The 21,688-nt window shown below is 40.2% G+C and overlaps 1 protein-coding gene across 4 annotated transcripts in view; it reads right to left on the bottom strand.

The window, feature by feature from the left end:
• CAST (calpastatin) overlaps window positions 1–21,688 on the bottom strand; it is a 65,670-nt gene that overhangs the window by 28,036 nt on the left and 15,946 nt on the right. For 3 of the 4 annotated variants that reach the window (XM_040541743.1, XM_040541745.1, XM_040541744.1), the window contains exons 4-6: window positions 7,058–7,117; window positions 1,479–1,529; window positions 118–174 (exon numbers count right to left, since the gene is read on the bottom strand). In XM_040541743.1, the coding sequence (XP_040397677.1) occupies window positions 118–174; window positions 1,479–1,529; window positions 7,058–7,117 (168 nt within the window). Of the gene's footprint in view, window positions 1–117; window positions 175–1,478; window positions 1,530–7,057; window positions 7,118–8,006; window positions 8,161–21,688 lie in introns of those variants that run through there. The other variant, XM_040541746.1, reaches the window with a different exon arrangement.

Raw genomic sequence — 21,688 nt, 5'->3', positions numbered from 1 at the left:
TTAGATAGGGAAATAATTTGGGGCCATTGTCTTTTTTTTTTTTTTTTTTTAAATGAAAGAAGAAAAATATCACAAGAAGTCCTGAAGAGAAAAAAAGAGAAAAATTGCACAACTTACACCGCTGGATTCTTTTTGTCTTTCTTCAGACGGCTGATTATTTTGAGAGTTTGTTGGCTGTCATAAAACAGGAAGTTAAGATTATTTATCATTACCATGATTCAATGCTAGAGAACATGATCTATACTAGTTCAATCAATATACCAACAAATAAACATTTTTACAGACTGGGAATCAGTAGGTAGGAAAAAAACTATTCCTCTTATTGACCAGAATTCAGAAATTTGGACTGTATAAAGGAGGATGCACTTCTTGCCCAGAATATACACTCTGAAGTGGACAATCTTTTGGATGCTTACTTTCCTAGAGTTTATTTTTACAGGAAAAAATAAGACTCAAGACACACAACAGCCACATTTAGAAAATCACTATCTTTTAAGAAGTTCTATTTTTAAGCCAGCTACACACAGACACATTTCTGACATGCACATCCAGCTTTAAAGGAGGCAGACAATTTATCTTTCAAACTGTATTCACATGGAATGCATAGCTCACATTTAACTAGAGAAAAAGTCACAGGTACAGCCACATCTAGGTAGTGTATGAGGAGAAAAACATGCTTACTCCATTCTCTATCAGTCATTTATCCTTTAAAAGTCGTTATTTCAAATTATGTTTTCATCTAGTCAAAACCGAAAAGCGAATTAACTTTTCTTACCTATTCTTGCTAAACTATGTCTCCTCGGCCAATTACCCTTCCCTCCTTTTTTTTCAAATTAAGACTGCAGTAACTTTGACCTTTTGGCTTGGGATTTTGTTTTTTTGGGGTAATGGATTTTTTGTTATTTTTTATTTATTTTTTACACTTGGGATGTTTTTATTTTGTTATAAGTCACATTTTCCTCCTCTTTTTGGAAAGTGGGAATGGTAAATATGGAGAGTGAACGGGGAAAAAAAAGGAAGGAACTTAAAGCCTCCTTACAATGGGCAAGTCAATTTAGGCTACTGCTTATTTCTTTTCAGATAAAGTTGCATAAAAGCAAATGATGGGAAAAGTCCAGAATTCAGGACTGGTGTCTAAGCAAATTCAACACCGTGTCCCAAGACCGCTATCTGGAAAAATGAAAACACTAGCCTTCTCCATGTCTTCCTGCCACCCTTCACCTAAATAAGCACAATATATATTCAAAGGTGGTTACCCCAAAAGTTAAGTTTTTCTGAAACAATAATGCATACTGACTGTTTCCCCAAAGACTGTATTTCCACACCTGTTAGCTCATAGCTCTTTTGCACACGGATATGTTACTACTCACGCAGCAGTTTATGCAGCACAGCAGAAGCAAAGACTTTAACCTATCACTTCAAAGTTGGTCAAAGAACAAAGTGCAAAAGATCACCAAAGCTGTAAGTTAAGTATGTACCTTGGATGACTGTGCGTTTTTTCCAGGTTCTGCTTTGGTTGTTGGTGTGGACTGAAATATAAACAACATACATTCAGACAGAGATTAATACGCTTTAATAAGCTGCCCACTAGAAATAACCAAAAAAAATACCAGACAGGTTCGCACTCATTACCACACATGCTATATAACTAGTACACAGCGCTTTGATGTTGCAATTTAACAAAAACCTGGCACAGACCTCATTCCAGCAAACTATGAGCAGTCAGTGCAAACAGATACACACAAGCACTTCTTATATGGAGTTCTGAAAAATGAGGGAAAGATGCCATTAAATGAACATAATAAACAGATTGATTTATACCTGAAAACTTTCCACTGCCATGACAGAAAATTGTTTCTTACCATTTACCCCAAGTCAAAGTACAGAAAGCACTAAATTAATAGTAATAGAAACATATAAGAACAGACATTGAAAAATTAAATTATAGTTATATATGAAACAAAAATAAGAAAAAAGGAAGTGTAACATCCCTGTTGGTGACACGGGCAGTGGGACCGAGTGCACCCTCAGCAAGTCTGCAGACTACACCAAGGTGTGTGGCACTGGCAACACGCTGGAGGGAAGGGATTCCATCCAGAGGGACCTGGACAGGCCTGAGAGGTGGGCCTGTGTGAACCTCATGAGGTTCAACAAGACCACGTGCAAGAGTCCTGCAACCGAATTAGAGCAATCCCAAACACAAAAGGGAGGAGCACAAAAACAGGCTGGGCAGAGAATGGATTGAGAGCAGCCCTGAGGAGAAGGACCTGGGGGTGGTGGTTGATGAGAAGCTCACCAGGAGCCAGCAATGTGTGCTTGCAGCTCAGAAAGCCACTCGTACCCTGGGCTGCACCAACAGCAGTGTGGCCAGTAGGGCAAGGGAGGGGATTGTTCCCCTCTGCTCTGCTCTCGTGAGGCCCCACGTGGAGCCCTGCGCTCAGCTCTGGGGCTCCTCCGCAAGGACACAGAAGTGTTAGCATGAGTCCAGAGGAGGCCATGAGGATGAACAGAGGAGAGGGCTGGAGCATCTCTCCTGTGGAGACAGGCTGAAGGAGCTGGGGGTGTTCATCCTGGAGAAGAGAAGGCTCTGGGGAGAACTTATAGAGGCCTTCCGGTGACTAAAGAGGGCTGCAGAAAAGCGGGGGAGGGACTCTGTGTCAGGGTGTGTAGGGACAGGACACGGAGTAATGGTTTTAAACTGAAAGAGTGTAGATTTAGATTAAATATTAGGAACAACTTCTCTACTCAGAGAGTGGTGAGGCACCAGCATAGGCTGCCCAGAGAAGCTGTGGCTGTCCCATCCCTGGCAGTGCCCTAGTCCGGGCTGGATGGGGCTGGGGGCAGCCTGGTTTAGGGGAAAGTGTCTCTGCTCATGGCAGGAGGGGTTGCAATTAGGTCATCTTTAAGGTTCCTTCAAACCCAAACCATTCTGTGATTCTACGATTTTAAGCACCAGCTCCTTCATCACACCCTTCTTACTACTTTGTTTTTGCTGTTGTTACCTTAACCATGCTATAATTAACAAATAAAGAGCCAATGTGGCTACTGGAAAGACAGCTGGAGACACCAAAAATAAGTGAACATATATGTGTGAACCTGAGAAAAGATTTCTGCAGAATCTCCACGGGAACTCGTGCACTCAGGGAAGCGTGATTTCATCTGCCAGGGCTAGGAGCAGAACCAGGTACAAAACATCTAGGAGCACGCAGTGAACATTACGTATCTGCATGCATGCAACAGAGCACAAATCCCTCTACCATCACCCAGGGAGGGAAGCAGCAGCTGCAGGGCACAGCCCACAGGGTGGTGGAAGCAGAGCAGCTCCCCCTCGGGGCTGGCATGGCTGTGCTTGCTCCACAGCTGACCAGGGACACCTGCACTCTGGGTCATGGCATGGTGTCCACATTCAGCCATGAAGCTTTTGAACTCTGGAAATGCGTGGCCACGGACGGAAAGCTTCCCTATCCCCTCTATCTGACTAATACTCTGAGCACATTTGAAGTTACTAAGAGACAAACAATAGAGTTTTCTTTTCCCAGAAGCCTATTGAAAGTCAGTGAGCAACCAAATAACACTTCATTAGACTTCAATTCACATTTGTTCATAGTTTTGTAATTTTTTCCTGTTTCAGCTGCCAACTTGCCATTTAGATACATCCAGCTTCAAGCATACTAACTGACTACATAAAGAAATTTGCTTAACTTGTTTATCACTTTTTATCATATGCATTCACACCACACACAAAACCACAGACACTTGGTTGTAAAATCCTGAACACGTACAGGCATAAGCGGGCAGAGGTCTGGAGGCTACAGACCACAGAAGAGAACACACCACCACAGGATGTTCGATACCAGAAAGGGCAAGTCATGAAAAGCAAAATACTGATAGAGAAGATGGACAACTTTTTGGACTCCAAAGTTGGGAAAAAATAAGAAGAAATTAAAAAAAACAACAATAATAATCACTTAACCTCCCTGATTTTCCCCTTGGATTTTTTCTTGATGTCTACCCTTTTTAAAACACAGTACTCATCAGGTTTGGCCATACTCTATGTGCTCCCACTCATATGTCCTTGTTATACGACTACCATATGGTTAACTCAAAGACACAGACCTCCAGTTGCATACAACCCTATATTGAAAAGGTAGTCCTAACTTTTCACGCAAGAAGGTTGGATGCGTTTATGTAACATCTAAAGCTAGGAGTCAATCAGACATGAGATGTCCTTTGGTAGCATGTTCTCTCACTTTGTAAGAAATGTTACAGAACTGAGAGCATGAGCTACAATAAACATAATTTGACTTTTCCTGGTCTAGGACTACTGGCTGCTCAGGACTTGAAGTAGCCTGTTGTTAGAGTACAGATTTTCCTTACATGCGTTGAGAAGTAAACACACCTTTTCTTTGCAGGACAATGAAGAAGAGCTTACTTGCATTTCTGTCTACACCTGAGAACAGCTGTATAGAACATAACCAAATTTCCAGCTTGACAACCCAGTTATTAGCGACTACATGCCGTTATTTTAAAATATATTAGACAGTATTTTACTCAACATTTTGTAGGGTATGCATTATTCATTATGCTTCTACACCTTTTAAAATATACTGCTCATACTATAAATTTATCTTTTTCATGGCTTACATGGGCTTATATGAGCAATGCTTTACTTCAAGACTTATACACCGACCTCAAGATGCTTAAGGCCACATTATGTGATCATGAATATATACATACTCACACATACACAGACATTTAGATAGACTTTCAGCAATAACAAAGTTCAAATCCAGTAATAATACAAAATTTAATAATTTATACAAATGTAATACAAAAACCCAGCAAGTCAAAGCAGTGTTCTATTTTAGTATGAGACTACATATTCAGAGGCTACTCTGAATCCTTTAGTCATCCTTTGCCAGTCATCCTTTAAAGACCATCAATCATGAGCAGTCAATTTGAAGCCACAGCATCAGTTTACAGAGTATACAAAAATCCTACAGAGAAAAGATGTCTTACTTCCTCTTCTGTTGCCTGTTTCCACCTGCACTGTCTCAGTACCTGAGAGACCTCATCCCGTACTGGCTTGGGAAACTGAAAAATAGCCTCAAACAACAACAACAAAAAAATTTTCTTAAGCTAATTCAGTTCTGCTACTTAGTTTACACTGCAGTTGCACAAGTGTGTGCACCAGGAAAAGGCAGAAAGTTGAACAGGAAATATTTTTCTCTGTGGCAGTACCAGCACCTTACTTCCTCTTCTCCTCCAGCAAAAGCCACAAGGTACCTTCTCTCCACCCTGTTCTTCAGACCATTCCACCTAACCCCTTGGGTTTTGCCTACAAAACAACTCCACATTCCTTGCTTAGCTGTAGTAACTCACAGCTTTCTCAGAATGGCAAAAAACTGAGAGCTAATTCAAGAGAAAAGATTTATATACAGAACTGGAAGCTCAGAGGTCAGAGAGAGGTCCAGAGCATCTTTAAGAATTGTGGCACACTAGAGAGACTCTGAGACAGAGAAGTGAGACCTGATTGCAGCAGGGAATTAGGAAAGAATTGTTAGTTTGCCAGAAGTTCACAGTAAGAGATGAACACTACAAGACCTTGCAACACGATGTCTCTGCAGAAAAGCCTACTGTCAGAATGCAGATGGCTTGTGTAATCCAGCAGAACAAAAGACATCGATAACACAACAGACATTAAAAGAAAACATTTGCTGCCTCACACATGTGAGTGCAGGACAGTGTTTCAAATAGGGGTTTGTGTTTGCCAGTCTCACAGCACTGAAATGTATACCCCTGCTACTGTAGTTCTGTTTCATCTTGCAAACAACAGTTCTAAAGAACTGACTAAAGATTTACTACATTCTTCTGTGAGTTATTTGAAATCCTACGTAGGTAAAAGACTAACTACATTTAGACAGTTGTCTGGGTTCAACATTGAACAGCATCAGTTGCAAACAATACAAATGAGTTTGCTTGCAAACACAAAAACTAGTAATGATGATCGTCATGCAGCTCACTGCTACAAGCCTAAGTCTTACAGGTGTCTGTGGAGGAAAAGGGTTTTAAAAGGCTGAGGGTGATCTAATCGCTAAATTCAAATACAGAGAAGATGGAGCTAGACCATCCTAAGAGGTGGACACTATGACAACAGCAAAAGAACTTCCGATTTGATAAAAGGAAAATGAATTATCATAAAAATGTCACGAAACATCAATACTGGCTACCTGGAGATGCTGTGCAATCTGCACTATTATAGGTATTTAGGGTTTAACTGGCAAGGCCTTGAACAGTCTCACTTAACTTCAGAGCTGGCCCTGCTTTGAGAGGGGGGTTACACCAGATGACATCCAGATGCCTCTTTTAACCTCACTACTCCAAGTATTTTTTAATTTGTATTTACACAAGGTGCAGACAATCCTAAGTTTTACTATTGCACAGTTTGTTGCTAGCTGAGGCTGGTATTCAATATTTTTGTTGGTTTCACTATCATGATTATGGAAAATGGAAGAAGAGAATCAATCGTTTGCTTAAATATTCATAAATTTTATTAGGCAACAGAGGCATAAGATCCTGTCTTTTAAAAAGTAAAGGATGACTCTTCTAACCATCAAAGCATAGCTTCTACACTGAAGAAGTGGTCATCATAATTTAAGACAGAAAACAAGTGTAAAGAACAAATGCAAGGATGCTGCCAGGCAGCCACAGACGTGTGATTTAGGAGAAAATGCAACTGTGCAAATACTAAAGGCTGAAACTAGACCTCAATTCTTTGGATATGTGAAACTACCATTAAGTGAATAACCCTGTAATAACACCAGGGGGAGCGATATACATATCACAAAGCATGACTGACCTAAAAGCTGCTATTGTTTTCCTAAAATCCTGAGTACTTTGTACAGCCTTTTTTAAATAGCTTTTGATGAAGAAACTAAGCTGTAGATGAGAAATACACAAAGTAAAGTTTGTCAGTATCAAAGTATGGAAAAAGAAATTCCATTGTTTTTATATATTTGCGCTTAGCTGCAAGCAGGAGTTTCCCAGGAATTCATACCTTTACTTCAGATGGCTTCATAGTGAGTGTTTTTGATGCATCTGCAGAGGGGGACTGCTTCTGAGAAAAAAAGAAAAAAAAACTAATTTAACTTTGTTATACATACATATATAAAGCAAACATAAACAGCTTGAATCTTTAGATAAACAACCAAGAATAAAGAATAAAATTATATTGAAGTTAACATTTTGTATCTTATGTCTTACTTGTATTTCTACTTTGTGATTATGTGAGATCTTAACTATAGATCTTCTCACAACTTTTTTTTTCCCCCTCTGACATGTACCAAAAGCAAATTTGATACCAAGGATCAAAACAAACTCAAACCCTGTTCTTGTACTGCATTATATATACCCACTGTGCAGGATTCTTCCACATTTCAAATTTCTTTATAAAGAACTATAAAAGTTATAGTATAAAACTACAATATAAGTTAAACTATAAAACTATTTCTTTATAAAGATATACTTTTGGATTTGTTACTTTGTCACAAAAAATATTTAATACTAAATTGGAAGCTGAAAAACGTTGAGATGAGAAGCAGTAGTTACTTTCCATGTAACACACACCAAGAAGTGTTTGTGCATGTCATGCAACCCTTACAGAAGGGCTGCCAACAGTCCAGCTTCCTAGTTTCATAAACGTTAACCTGAGAACAGCAGATATTTTACTTCTGCTGTGACTGTATCAAACTTCACAACCCAGAAATAGTTTAATTCTCATCAATACTTTATACAGATGTCTACCTCCCTATCCTGCTTATTGTTTCTCTGCTTAAAGCTGTATTTGCAAACTCAATTGCAGCAACACATCCACAGTTTGCATTTAAATGAACAGCACAAATTACATTTTCTTCTAGGCTTTTTTTCTTTAGATGCTTGCCATGTCACTTGCTGTATTAAAGCATGTACAGTCTGAAAGAACTTAGATGCTGTAAATTATTCCATACCTGGTGTGACTTCATATTTCCACATAGAATTTTTTCTAATTTCCAAAAGTGTGACAACTATACTGTGCTCTCCCTTCCAAGGCATTTGGTATCTTGCATAACTTGCTAAGAGGTTTAACAACTCTAAATATATACTAGAGAGAATCTGCAGTTGCCACCCTACAGAAATATAAGCAAATAATAATTTATTTTTCCATATATGCATATCATATAGATTGATCACATAATAGGTAAGAACTTTTGTATGGGTGGAGACATACATGAGAATGTATAAAAAATGTATATATAAATGTAAGAATGTATACATCAGGACATAACAAATGTTTGTAAACAACTTTATCACTACCTATTATCAGGTAATCTGTAGGCAACATCATATTTCTTACTTTGCCCTGTAACGGATTTTTCTTTCTTTTCTTCTTCGTGAAACACAAATTCCTTCTACATGATTAAAAAGTATGTATCTGTTCTATACCTTCATATTAGTCATCCTAGTCCCTATTCATTTTGTAAAGATACATTTCTGTTTCCCACACAATATGACTTATTTATTAGATATCTGAAACTTCTCCCTTCCTACCCTCCAGAAACTCCCACACAGAGCCTTTTTCTTGCAATACACTGGAAAACTCTTCCCCAAGCTGCACTACAGCAGCACCACTGCAACCTGCGGAGATCCGGTGCTGCTGCACTGCTGAGAGTGACAGTCTTTGGTGCTGCTTACTGTCAGGTGTTAAGGTGGAAGGCAATCTTATTTGAATGGCCTGTCCCAGAGCATCTTTAAAGCTCTGTTTGTTAGTTAAAATCTCCCAAAGAAAACAGCTCCTACTTTCTGCATTACCCAGCTGAACGATAGTCATTAGCAGGAACTTAGGGAGAGATGAGGAGTTTAAATGCTCAAGGAGGAAAAAGAATAGCTGGGGGATAGAAAAGAGGCTGCTGATCACGGTGCAGGGCAAGCCGTCCTCCCCTGTAAACACGTGGGGTTGGCATGGGGAAATGAAATCACTTCCTGGGGAGCCATAGAGGGAGTCTGGGGGGAGCACAGGGCTTTCCCTGCCACATACCACCTCTACCTGCAGGAGAGCACCGTACTGCCAGGTCCTATGGCCACCCAGGGTACAGCATGCCTCATTCCATTTACACAGTGCTTTTCACCTGTGTTCCTCCATACTCAGGGCTTTTAAATTTTCCCTCTCCACCTGTAGGCTCTCTGCCTGCAGAGCCACTAGAAGGAGAAAAGGGTATTTTGTCCTTCCAAGCCCTTCAGTGTTCACTGTGAGCACACTGAGCCTTGCAGCGAGAGTGAGCTGCCACAGCCTAAATGCTTGTTTCATAACTACTGCGCAGCCTTTAAAAGACAGCCTGACTCCTGCAAGTCCATTCTGGGCGATGACTCCTCACGGTGGCATGTTCTGGTTTTCCTCTTCTGAGCGCTGTGTGCCTCAGCCCACAGCAGGCAACCGGGAAGTGCTGCAATAGCTGCGGGCTGACGGTGGGGCCACGGAGCGGGTGAAGCTGTCTGCCAAAGCAGCACACGAAGGCAGGCCAGGCTCGGAGGTAAATATTAACGTGCTGCCTAGCAACTGGCACAAAAACTGCCTGACGCACAGCTCCCGGACACTTCAGCACGGCACGCCCTGCTCATGCGAAAGGATGGTGAGCGCCTGCCGCCACTCGGGCCAGAGGAGCCCTGTCCAAAACAAACAGGAAAGGTTGAACAGCCCAACAGAAAGGCACGAGCGAGGAGAGTTCGAGCTGCCCTCGGGGCTGGAGGCGACAGCAGGAAAGCCACGCACGCGCCCTGTCAGAAAAAGCAGTTTTTTCTTGCTTTGTTACAGACACAGAGCGCAGAGCCTGCAGCAGATGGAAAATGAGCATCAGTCATCAGCACTGACGAGGGATTTTCCTGCACCCGCACCCGTGTGGGTCCTGCCCCAGAAATGTTGGCAGTGCCGTGGGATGCCCAGAGAAGGTCCCTGGGGTGAGGGGGGCTGCCAGGAGCTCCCTGTTTGGGGGACAGCTGCTGCATGGCTCCCAAAGCACCCAGAGTGGGCTGGGAGAGGACATGAAGTCCACAGCAAACGCAGGGAAGTCGCCAGCAGGGAGTGGATGGAGATGGCCCCCCCAGCAGCCAGCCAGCCACCAGAGACCCCAGCAGCCACCATCACAGGAGCTCCAAAACCAATCCGTCAAATTAACAGGACAGACTTTATGCTGATGTTGAAAGAGAACAGTGTCAGAAGTGAGAAAGCAGTTGGTAAATCCAGAGAAAAAGCCTGTCAAAAACTTATCTCATGTCACTGTGCATGTTCCAGAGACATGGAAGTACAAGTGAAGGTGAAGAGAACAATGGTGACAAACATCAGAAAAAAATAACTTTATCTATTCAGGGAATTGCATGCAGATGTCTTTTGGAAAAACAGAACAGCAGGTGAAAAACCCCATGACAGGTCTCAGTTACTACAAGCTAAAAATCATTGAAACTGCACCGCACACAATACAGCAAAAACTACTGTCAGCTTAAGCTATTACTTTTGGAAAAACACACAGAAGATCCCTCAGACTGCAAACAGTTGTTGCTTAGCCCTTAAAAGGAACTATCAAGTAACAACTTACCAGCCAGCTAATTCAGAAACAGAAGAGATGCTGAAAGTATTTACCAAACAACCAATACACAAACACCTAGATAAAATGAGATTAAGAATCAAAGAAGAACACATGCAAAACCTATCTAACACTAAATACATTCAAACATGGAAAAAAGCCTAATGAATAAGAAAGAATCTCCATAGGACATGCTGACTACTACTTTTCACAGTATGCTGGATGTTATTTTCTTGGTTGAAACAGGGAGGTAAGTGTGCAGGGCTAGCTAACAAACATGCATTCAGCCGGGGAGAGGGGGTGGAGAAGGAAGGAGGCCCCAGCGCAGCTCCTGGAGTATCTCTGATAGGCTGCTCTCAGGTTGAAGATCAGATGCAACAACAAAAAAGAAAAGGAACTGAACAACAAAGGATATGCAGGCAGCACTAATAAGAAAAACTTGCAATTTTACAGTGCCACAATTTGAGATACTATTGCCTGAAGAAACAAAGGAGAATCAAGATAAAAACTGTAACCATTATATTATAAACACAAATGTAAAATACAGGAATAAGTTTCCATCTTTTCAGCTTAAACCTCTCTGGGACAAGTCCTAGGATCAGCTTGACTAACACACTCCAGCACAAATGAAACAAACAGATTTGAGGACAAGTTTTGGGGAAAAACTGAAAAACTGAGTGTGAGGGCTGTGCATGTCACAGGAAAAGGATGATGGGGATGATGGCACCTGCCATTTTGTCCTCTGGTCAGAGCCAAGTAAGTGGGAAAGGAAGAACCTGACTTACTGTTAGAGCAAAGAATGTCTCAAGTTAAAGATCAAAGACTTTTCTTCTGCAAACAGTCACTGCACAGAAGTGGGTACCAAGACAAACCTGGCACTTCCAGCCCTGAAGCCTTTGGACCAGCTTATGTCCATGCTTGCTTGGTCATCCAGCTGTGTTCGGTCTAGGATAGAAGGCTGAAGAGCTACTTGAGTTCCCTTTTGGGCTTACACACCTTTCATACATATGAATTGTGACTACTTCTTGGGCTTAGTGGTAACAAAATTTTCATCTCAATATTATTAATTTACAGGGTATATGATGGGGGAAAAAACAGCCTACGGAACAGAACAGTAACACATTAAGTTGAAACATTTATGTATAAATGTAAACTGGCTTTGGTTACTTTAGTTAAAGCTGTGTAATACAGGCAAAAATCCGGTCTGATTAAAGATTTTTTGTTTATGTGAATGGTTCTGTTTCCAACTAACAGCATGTGTAAGACATGCAACAAATGCTGTTTGGAGAACTGCAAAAAAGTAATGGGTTATTTCACTGAAATGTAAAATGCCATTTGAGTAGTTACAGGTTAACTCTCCCACTTGCTCTAGAGGCATATTGCAATGGCTATGAAACCCTTACCACCCTGAGATGTACCAGAAGCCTTTTAGCAGACAGAAGGTAGGCCACGACTGGCATTTATAGGCCATTAGTGCATTTAACAATGCATTTCATTACAATGCAAGCAAGACAACATACAATCTTCCACATACTTTCATGCCAAAGAATCAGTATTACAATCTGTGGCATGCACACAATTCCATTCATTTTCCATATACCAAGGGGAGCTGTAAGATGTGATCTGAGCTAAAATCTGCATATTTCTGTGCATGTGTGTGTGCATGATTAAAGCTACACTGCAGCTAATATAGGCAATGATTTAAAATTGGGAAAATATGTAGCACTGAAACTGCCTCTTTATACATACTGTTAAGAATGTAATTGATACAATAGCTGATTTAAAAGTTACTGAATCAGTTAGCTGAATTAAAAGTTACAAACTTGAATGCTTCTGTGGCATTTCCCATCCCAAGTAATTCTGGAAATATCCAGTTTTTGTAACTACTGTTATTACAGAGAAATAGTTTCACTATTAAGTTGCTATGAAAAACAACATCTGTTCAATAGAAGGAAAAAAAACACACCTGAGACCAGTATTTCCTTCTCAGGTCTCAGGCTCTCAGTTAATATTGTGGAGGTTTAATATTAAAAACTTAATAATAATATGGAACAACAGGATATAGGTTTCCAGTTAGTACCTGCATATTACCCAGTCTGCAGTATGTTTACACAAAACACTCCTACTGTATATGATATATATACACTAACTATGCTGTCCTGTTGTGATGAGTTTCTTCGTTGAAGTAATCAGCATAATTTCCTTTCTAAACAATTTGCATTGGAAGTTCTAAGGACTTATATTCTAACTAACAGCATGGCTCTTTCACTTATAAAGCCTATTATCATTGCTAAAATGTGTAACATGCAGTTTTAGTGAACAAAGTCTACTGTTCATGACATTTCAAGAGGGGAAAAAGAAGTACAGTCCTTAAAGACAGTTGGGGTTTTTTTGTTGCCATATTTTAATGTAATGTAAAGTTATTTATTAATGTTGGTAGACAACACTAAATTCATTAAAGTGCTGACTCAGCAAAGCCCCTCCACTTTTGCACTTGATACCATAAAGCAAAGCAAACGAAACAGGATTCAAGTTTGCAAGCATTATGATTCATTTGAATAGGCAGTTTGAAGAATTCAAACAGGAAAGCATGAATTCCACAATATGCATTGTTTTAAATACTCATCTTAAAAAACAATAGCCACCATTTCTAGGGATGCATCTTGAGCTTTTAACATTCATAAAGTCAGGATGTGTGAATACAATCTAAAAGTCTGTAAAAACTATTACCAGTAAATACATTTATTTTTCTTGTTCTCTTTGTCAAGTTTTGTAAATGGTTTTAAAGATGAAGTCCCCCTTAAAAAAAAAAGTCAGGAAAATCCCACACAGCTAAAGGCCACTGAAATAGATTTGCTCTTTTCAAACGTGCACTCACAGTTCAGAGCAAACATGAAGAATAAACTGAAGTACAGCTAAAATATGTTCATCTGCAGAGTCATGAAGAAACCTCAGCAGGTACACTTGCTAGGGGTTGAGCTGAAACAGCATTACAGCTTGCTGGAGGTGAAGGGAGCACAAGCACACTGCCAGGAGAAGGCCTCGTGTGCAAGGAGGTGACAGGTGAAGCCATCGGCAAAGACTCATCTGGACTTCCCTCGATGATGGCAGGAGCACTCCAGAAGAGGATTTTCTACTTGATGACCGTCAGACTCCACACACACTGCCCTCCTAGACAATACCAGTACTGATAACAAGCACTAGGATTATGTCTGTGCTGCTTTTCCAAGTCAGCTGTAAAGATCAGAGACAAAACCCACCAAAGACCACCAGTAACACTGTCTCCCTGTAAAAACTACATTGAAAAGATGATCCTTGTTACTGTTGTAGAAAAGACTAACCCTGAAATTTCATTCATTCTGCATTCTTGGAATAAATATTTGCAGCAAATATTAATAGAGCAAGAGCAACCATCATTTAGAAATGTTAAGAGCATAGAGAAAGTGAATAAATCCATTTTCTCATGAAACAAAGACATAACAAATGTTTAAAGACACTTGTCTGAACGAAGAAATGGAAGAACTGAATAGCTCATGAAACTTTTTTTTTTTTCCTTTCCCCAGAGCCTCAAGTGGTGCTAAATTTATTGAGGAACACAGGGCATTCAGCCAGCCAAGTTTCGTAACACAGACTCACACCTCTTGTTTTCTTCTATTTTGCGTACTGGAACAATATTTAGGCCATTTTAGCACAGAAAAGAAACTTGGTAATACTTAATCACTATATTTTGATGCATCAGCTAAAGCTGATTAACCATACTACTCTAACTTAAAGTAACAGGTTCCATGTAAGCAGTGTTTTGAGATAATCTACTCACATTTGAGTTTGGTCACACAGAATCAGGTGTTATCAAGGACAATCCCTGAATGAAGTCAGAAATATATTTACACCAAAGTGAAGTACAAGACTTTGTACCACCTAGACACTGATCAGTCAAACCATCTTTGAGTTAGGTGTCTGTTTTAAGATTTCAGCAACCTATGTCAAATCCAAAGCTTCACACCGGTATGATTTTTTATTATTTTAATGTCACTATTAAGACTCCAAAACAGCTTACAGTTCAACAAAAAACAACCCAGAGAAGTGAATGCCAACCAACTTGAGAACATTCTTTTGCCATTTGACTCTTCTTAAGCTTCCTACTTCTTATTTTATACTTACTCATATGCAGGAAGTTAAGAATATATAGAAAAATTCAGAACTACCCCACAGGTGATGGTAAGAGGAAATGACCATTTATTTGTTAGTATCTCCTATTATGCCTAATATTTTCCACATTTTTTTTGTTGTTTACCTGTTTTGGAAGTAGGAGAAAACAGTTTGCTAGTCAGTCACAGAACATGCAAGGTACCTAAACATGAAGAATCTTAACATACACACAGTTTGATCTGTGGGCAGAAGATTCCTGATCCGGAAAGAAAGCCAGTATGTACCTAGCATAGAAAAGCAGAGTTTACCTGCTGCCTTCAGGTTCCATGAATACAACTTTAATATCACAGGCTGTGATATTAAACATTAATGTTTAAAAAGCTTTAAATGGAGTTAAAAGCACAGACTGCAACACAGTTCATCTTTTGAATCCAGATCATACCTCCCCATCACCAGGCTTTGTTTCATGGGAAAGGTTCTCCCAGTCATAGCATGAGGCAAGTAAAAAGCATTCTGCTTTCATGCTTACTGTTCACTGCTGAAGACGTTCATTTTGTTGTAATTTTGATAGCGAACTTGGTAGTTTCACTCGATCCCAGAATGGGTGACCTGACATGAAAGTTCCTTTGGCTATGCATGTAGAAATAACCAAAAAGCCACTTTTTTGAACATCAAGTAAAACTCCCCATTGGACATATAGAAACGTCATGAAAAGCGTTTTGACATCAAAAATTTGTTTTTATACTCCCCATTTCTATTTCTTAAAATGTGCTCCTCAGTTATCTGCCTTTGGATAACTCCTGTTTCCAACACAGTAACTTCTACAAGTTGGCACATACAGGAATTTTATTTCCATTCAGTCATATTCAAGTATGAGAAGCAGTGTGTCAATACTGTCAGCACTCTTCTCAGGTTCCCACTCTGCACAAGGGAGTACTGCATTACAGTAAAGTACGTACTCATCACAGTAGCAGAGCTCTCCTTTTTCATTGGTAGCTCAAAATCCCTCTTCTCAGCTCTACATTTTAATATACAGCGGTGTCCTGCAAAGAGTTAATAGTTAGCTGTAAACATCGTGGCAGTTTCTGTGAATGGTTTTAAACAACAGAATGTTCCAAAGCTATCTGCAGCAGCAAATTGAAGGCTGATAAGAAAACACCAGGAAAACAAGCTATGTGGTGCCAGCCACATGCCACGCAGAGCTGCTGAGTTCAGCTAGGATTTGTGTCACTTGGTGTGCAGTATGACCCAGGGATTGTATGCAAAGCCTTGCCTGAGGAGGGCAGGAATAGAAACTGAATTACAAACTGAGACAGCGGTCTTTAAAGTGTTGGGGTTAAAAAGTTAAAATTTTTATGTAAAAGAGGACTTCATACAACTACAGATCTTCAAGATTACGAGCTTGACTAGTTTTATTACTATAATCAAACTAGACAATACTCATAATGGCCAGCTAGTGGTCACAAGAACTAGTGAGAGATACTGAATTAGAGATTTTTTTTTCCACCCTCAGGATTCAGAGCAAAAATATTACTAACAAAGCTATATGAAGTGATACATACATTGCCACAAGGGTGTTTGCTGCCCACATGATTGGAAAATAAGACAGTAGAACAAACAAAAATTACCTGAACAAGGAATTTTAGAAGATTTTTGCTCTCAAAATATCATATAAAAGTAACACTGCCTAACCTTCATGTAGGCATTGTTCAAAAGAAGTAAAAACTCAACATTGATTCACTATTCCTACTTAAAAATAGCCGTATTGAGGCATTTCTTGTTTCAGAATGGGCTCTTAACTCAAGCACACAAAAAAACTGCTTCAGAATGGTCCGGTGCATGCTCTGTAGGAATAAGAACATTATTGCTCAATTGAAAAATCTAAAATTTCCATCTCCATGTCATCCTGTCATATGTCACAGAGGTTATGTTCCTGGGGATTAAAATTTTTAGCACTTCTATGAAGCAAGGCATAAAGATTATTTCTTCCAGGGTCAGTAAGGCTTCTGGGCCTTGAAGAGCTCCTGAGGAGTTAGCTTATAAGGCTACAAACCTCCCTGCCTTCCTATTAGATTTTTCCTTCTGCAGAAGAGAATATGGACAAAGTCACAACCTTTTTTGAGTCCAGGTTCTTCTTGCTCAGGAAAACAATGGCAGAAATGAAGTTGACACACTGAGGACTAGCTTACTGACAAAGGTGGTTCTGGAGATGGGGGTTTCCATCTGTGTTTCTCCTCCACACACATTTCCAGTCCTTCAAGATCCACCACCTACATGCAACGCAGCTTTGCTCCCAGATTTCACGCTGGGAGTGTCCACCTGAGGAGCAAAGTTAACAGCAATAGCTCTGCAAGACAACACTGGCAGAGCGACTCATCTGTGAGACAAGCCCTTCTGGAAGTCTAAGATCAGGACAAGGGTTTTCTGGCTAGTTCTGTGTGTCTGTCATACTTAACCACTCCCTTAAAAACAGAAACAGAAAAAAAGCAGCATTTTATTTAACAGGCTGACAGTAACAACTACTCTGGAAAAGAAAATGTCTTATAAAAAAAGCTATCCAGTATGTTTTACCTTAATTAAATAAAAATACAAGAATGAAGAAACTACTAATCAAAAAAGATAATTCAAAGACTGGGGGGTCTCTGCAATGTTCGAGAACTTTGTGTCACTTATCACACTGTTTTCACCTTCTCCAAAAGGGCAAAAATGAGAAGGAGGGATGATACCGATACTCATGTTTCACATTAGAAACTAGATCCTGTTTTCTGCATTTGTTTTCGGACCAAACATAAAACATTCATGATTATGGATCAGAAGATTCATTTTACAGTAGCTATAATCAAGCACAGGCATAACAGAAGCAACACCTACCTAATTTCTACTAGTACAGAAACAACAGTTTCGGAATACAATTTAGTAAAAGGCATTTTTGTTTCTCATACGGTTTTACGTATCTGAAATTTTAGCATGATTTAGGTATACCAAACACTTAGGTATACTTAGTTATACTTAGGTATAACAAACACTTGTTGTCAAGGTGGTGTTGACACCTAAACATACTTTACCCAAGAAACAGCTCTTACAGGTCACCACACCCTGACTATGCAACATTCTGTATGTGCCGTGGGTATAGCAAGCTTTACATTTATGTGCCAAAAAAAATTATATGGGGTTATGAGTTGAGGACAGCATAGGCTGAAAGCAATGCAAAATAACAACAACAAAAAAACTAAAACCAACAACAACAACGGAGCCCCAACATAGTAAATACAGAACAACTCAAATAATACTTAAAGAGTCAGCTCTTTCTCATCCTGCTCCTGTTCCAGATTCTGCTATGTCACGTAAAACACTTCTTGTATCACTCACAAAACACGCATTCTTAAAGAGTTAGCATCTACAAAGAATGTTGGCAACATGTAAAATTATTTTAACAAGCCTATTCTCTATGGACAGACAGCTCTTCAAGCCTGCAGATGAAAGGATCATGTCGGAAGCCCTGGAAGTCAGCAGCGAGTCTTTTTTGAGCCCACAAAATTCACGGAAGAGAGAGACAGAAAAAAGGAGAAGTGCAACGAGAATGTGAATTAACCCAAAGCAGGGGTAACATGAAGTAAAAGCCAGTAAGAACAGCTAGCTTACTTGGTACGGGTGGGCCTTCTGTTCCCAGCACGAGCGTCCCGGTGAGGCTGTTCTCTCACCAGTGCCCAGCAGGCTGTGGTTTCAGTTTTCACAGCGCCAGCCAAGCCCTCGCAGAGGCCGTGTGCCGGCTGGCAGGGCCGTGCCTGCTGCCGTTGGCGTGTGGGGCGGGCAAGGCAGGCACGCCGCTTCGGGAGCAGTGCCCGTGGCACAGGGAGAGCTGCCACAGCCCCGCTGTGGCTGCAGAGGTACCCCCAGATGTAGCAGGAGCCATCTCCCCTCTGGGCACAGCCAGGCCAGAGGCGCAAGGCCTATGCAAAGGGCTCAGCTCTCAGTGGGGTCACCATCAGCTCCCAGAGAGAAGCCTTCATCCTGAGCCTGCTGAGACGTGGTGCGGGTGCTGAGGGAAGAAACCCACCCACCTCTCCTAAACGAGACCAACACTTACTGTGTGTTTTGGGGGCCAGCACCTCCCTGCACCGCGACTGGCTACCTGGGGAGCCAGAGTAAATAAGTGGTATCACTCAGATTAAATCAGATGGCTGGACCAGCTAAAGCCACCAGAACTGGACTGATTAAGACCACTATTTTGATCACAAAAATCCAAATCATTTACATTAATTCAGAAGTTAAAAGGCAGTATTTGAAGCTTTTTGAAGTACCAAAAGCGACCTGCTCTTAAACTATTTTTTTGGTATAGAATCAAATTCTCAACACACAATCTGGAAGTCTTTTTGTTTGCTTGCTGGCATGTATTTAAACAAAAAGCCTTCACACTACTAACATCATTTTTTCATAATAGCTTCAATGCCCTTTACCTCAAGGGAACAAGAAACAAAACCCATCTGAAGAAGGGAAGTAGAGGGAGAACACCCAAGGATATGACACAGGCTGGTGAGGAAAATACAGTTTTGCTCAGTTAAGTATAGACGTTTTTGCTTTTGATCATATTATTAATTTTAAATCCTTGCAGAGCATTACAAGTTGTAGTTTTTGTAGGTGTAACTGTCTAGATCAGAGGCTTCTTTTATGGTCCTACTTTTCAAAAGTGAAGATTACCTTTGCTGACCAAAGCTTCATGCCATAGCTTTACATGAAGCCAGCTCTTCCACAGAGTTTCCATATTCATACAGCTTCCATTTTTTAATGTTGTGGTTCATTTTTAGCATGCCTCTGTGACTGAGAAAACCAGCACTGTCATCCACGCTGACACAGTTCTCATGCTTTTCAAATACAAGGTAACCATTGGTAACAACTGTGAGAGCAACTTGTAGAAAACACCCCAGCGTTACAAAGCACTCATAATTTGAGGATCTGTGCAATCAGCTGCTCTAAGGAGAATGTGAAACAGAAGACTGTAGATCTTTTTTGGAATAATCCCAAAATGTAGAGATGATCATCTGACCCTTTTTCACTATTTTACTGGCAACACAGTCAGGAATAACTTTGCACATTTCTTTGGACTTGCCAAATCAGTACTGCAACTTCAAATGTCCTCTACTCAGAAATGTCTTCCTTCACAACAATGTGTTTGTGCAAAGTTCCCAGAAATAGGAATTTAGTGACAATTAAATAAGGTACATAGCAAAAAAAAACACTCAGCAAATACAACAGCTCTCCTGTATGTTGCACAAAAAATAAGATTGACTCCCTTGGAAAACAGTGTTAATTTGGATGAGAACTGGAAGTAAGTCATCTTAAATTTCTTACTTTAAGATCAAGAGACTTCCTCTGAATATATTCAAGATCAGTCAAGTCTGAAATAAAACTAATACACGATGCATTTCCAACGTTGTTGAATTCTGCCAGCATCACTTTAATAAAAACTGTCCACAGAACTAATATGGGCAATGATGCACACTTCACTAAACTACAGATGCCAGCAACAAAAAGAAAAAAAAATTCACTGAGTTCACTAAGAACAATACCAAAAATTTCTTACACAAAAAAAACTGTAAAGCCCACTTGATATCAGTATAGTTATCTCACAAGAACACAAAGATCCAAGAAGGATAGCTTGATCCAGTTGTACTCAAATATTAGGGTCTTCTGGCTATGACTGAATGCTAAGCTAGAACTTGGCATTCCTGCTGGTTATGGAATTTGTAAAAGCAAATGTAAAAGACCATAAAAGAAAATACACCAGTGCTGGTAAGGCACCTTTGGAACTGGAAGGATGTTAGTTCAGTTTTCCCTCTTCACTACTGCCTGTTAATAATTTTGGCAGTGACCTCCTGGTTTGTACACCTTTGCAGCTAAGGAATACATGGAAGAGGCTGCTCACCAGCAACCAGCAAGTATTAACAACCTTATCTGAGTCTTTATTTTTCCCCTCAAATTATCTGACAGTGTTCTGTAGAAAGCATATGCTTACTGAAGACACCTTGGTACAATACAGCGGCCAAACAGAACTTTACATCAAAACCAGAAGAAAGGCTTGCTACAGTTTGTTCCAGAGCAAAGAGTGAAGAGCTTCAAAATGACATAGAGAACAGCAAATCCACACAGATATAAAAGAAAGGAGTAGAGAGGCAGCACTTCTTCCTTCCACCACACGAAGGCACAGGCAACCAACTAAAACCTGAATAAGAAGACACTGAGCATATGCCGCTGAGTAAATACCGGCTGCAATGACAGCAGCTTAAGAGCAGAACAATAAAGAACGCACGGAGAAACTCATAGCACTAAGAATGGCAGTTCAGATACACAGAAAATGAATCCAGACAGATAAACACTTACTCTTAGTAGTGGTTTGCATTACAAGGTGCAGACACAGGAAAATTAAACTACCCACATATTAGCCAGGCATTAAACAATGACAAGTACAAGCTCCTGTGTCTTTAAACTTGGAAACAGAAAACCCAAGCAAAACAAGAGCCAGCAGTTATTACTACTTACTAACAGGCAAGGAATCAGGCCATAATATAGAGACAAAAAAAAAAAAAAACACAATCTATTCTGTTTACAGTAAGTAATTCCACCATAGGGTAAGAGTTGATTAAAAGCCTGAACAGCTGCAGCAGCTCTCGCTCACTCTTCCCATCTCCCTCACCTCCCCCCCCCCCAATTCATCTTGGACAATGTACATTAATGAAAAGTATTACTGACCAACAAAACAATTAGGACAATTGAGGAATCCCAAGAGATTTCGCACTTGGAACACATTAAGCTACAGCATTAAGCTACTTTAAGCTACAGCAGGGGGGAAAAAAGAAAGGAAGAAGTAGCTATCACAAAGTTGTCAAAAAATATGCTGGAATGCTCTTGATTTCGTTAAAGGAGTTGAT

Source organism: Cygnus olor, chromosome Z, assembly GCF_009769625.2.
Source record: "Cygnus olor isolate bCygOlo1 chromosome Z, bCygOlo1.pri.v2, whole genome shotgun sequence".
NCBI lineage: Eukaryota > Metazoa > Chordata > Aves > Anseriformes > Anatidae > Cygnus > Cygnus olor.
The sequence above is the reverse complement of the archived record's forward strand: the minus strand, read 5'-3'. Positions and strand labels throughout refer to the sequence as shown.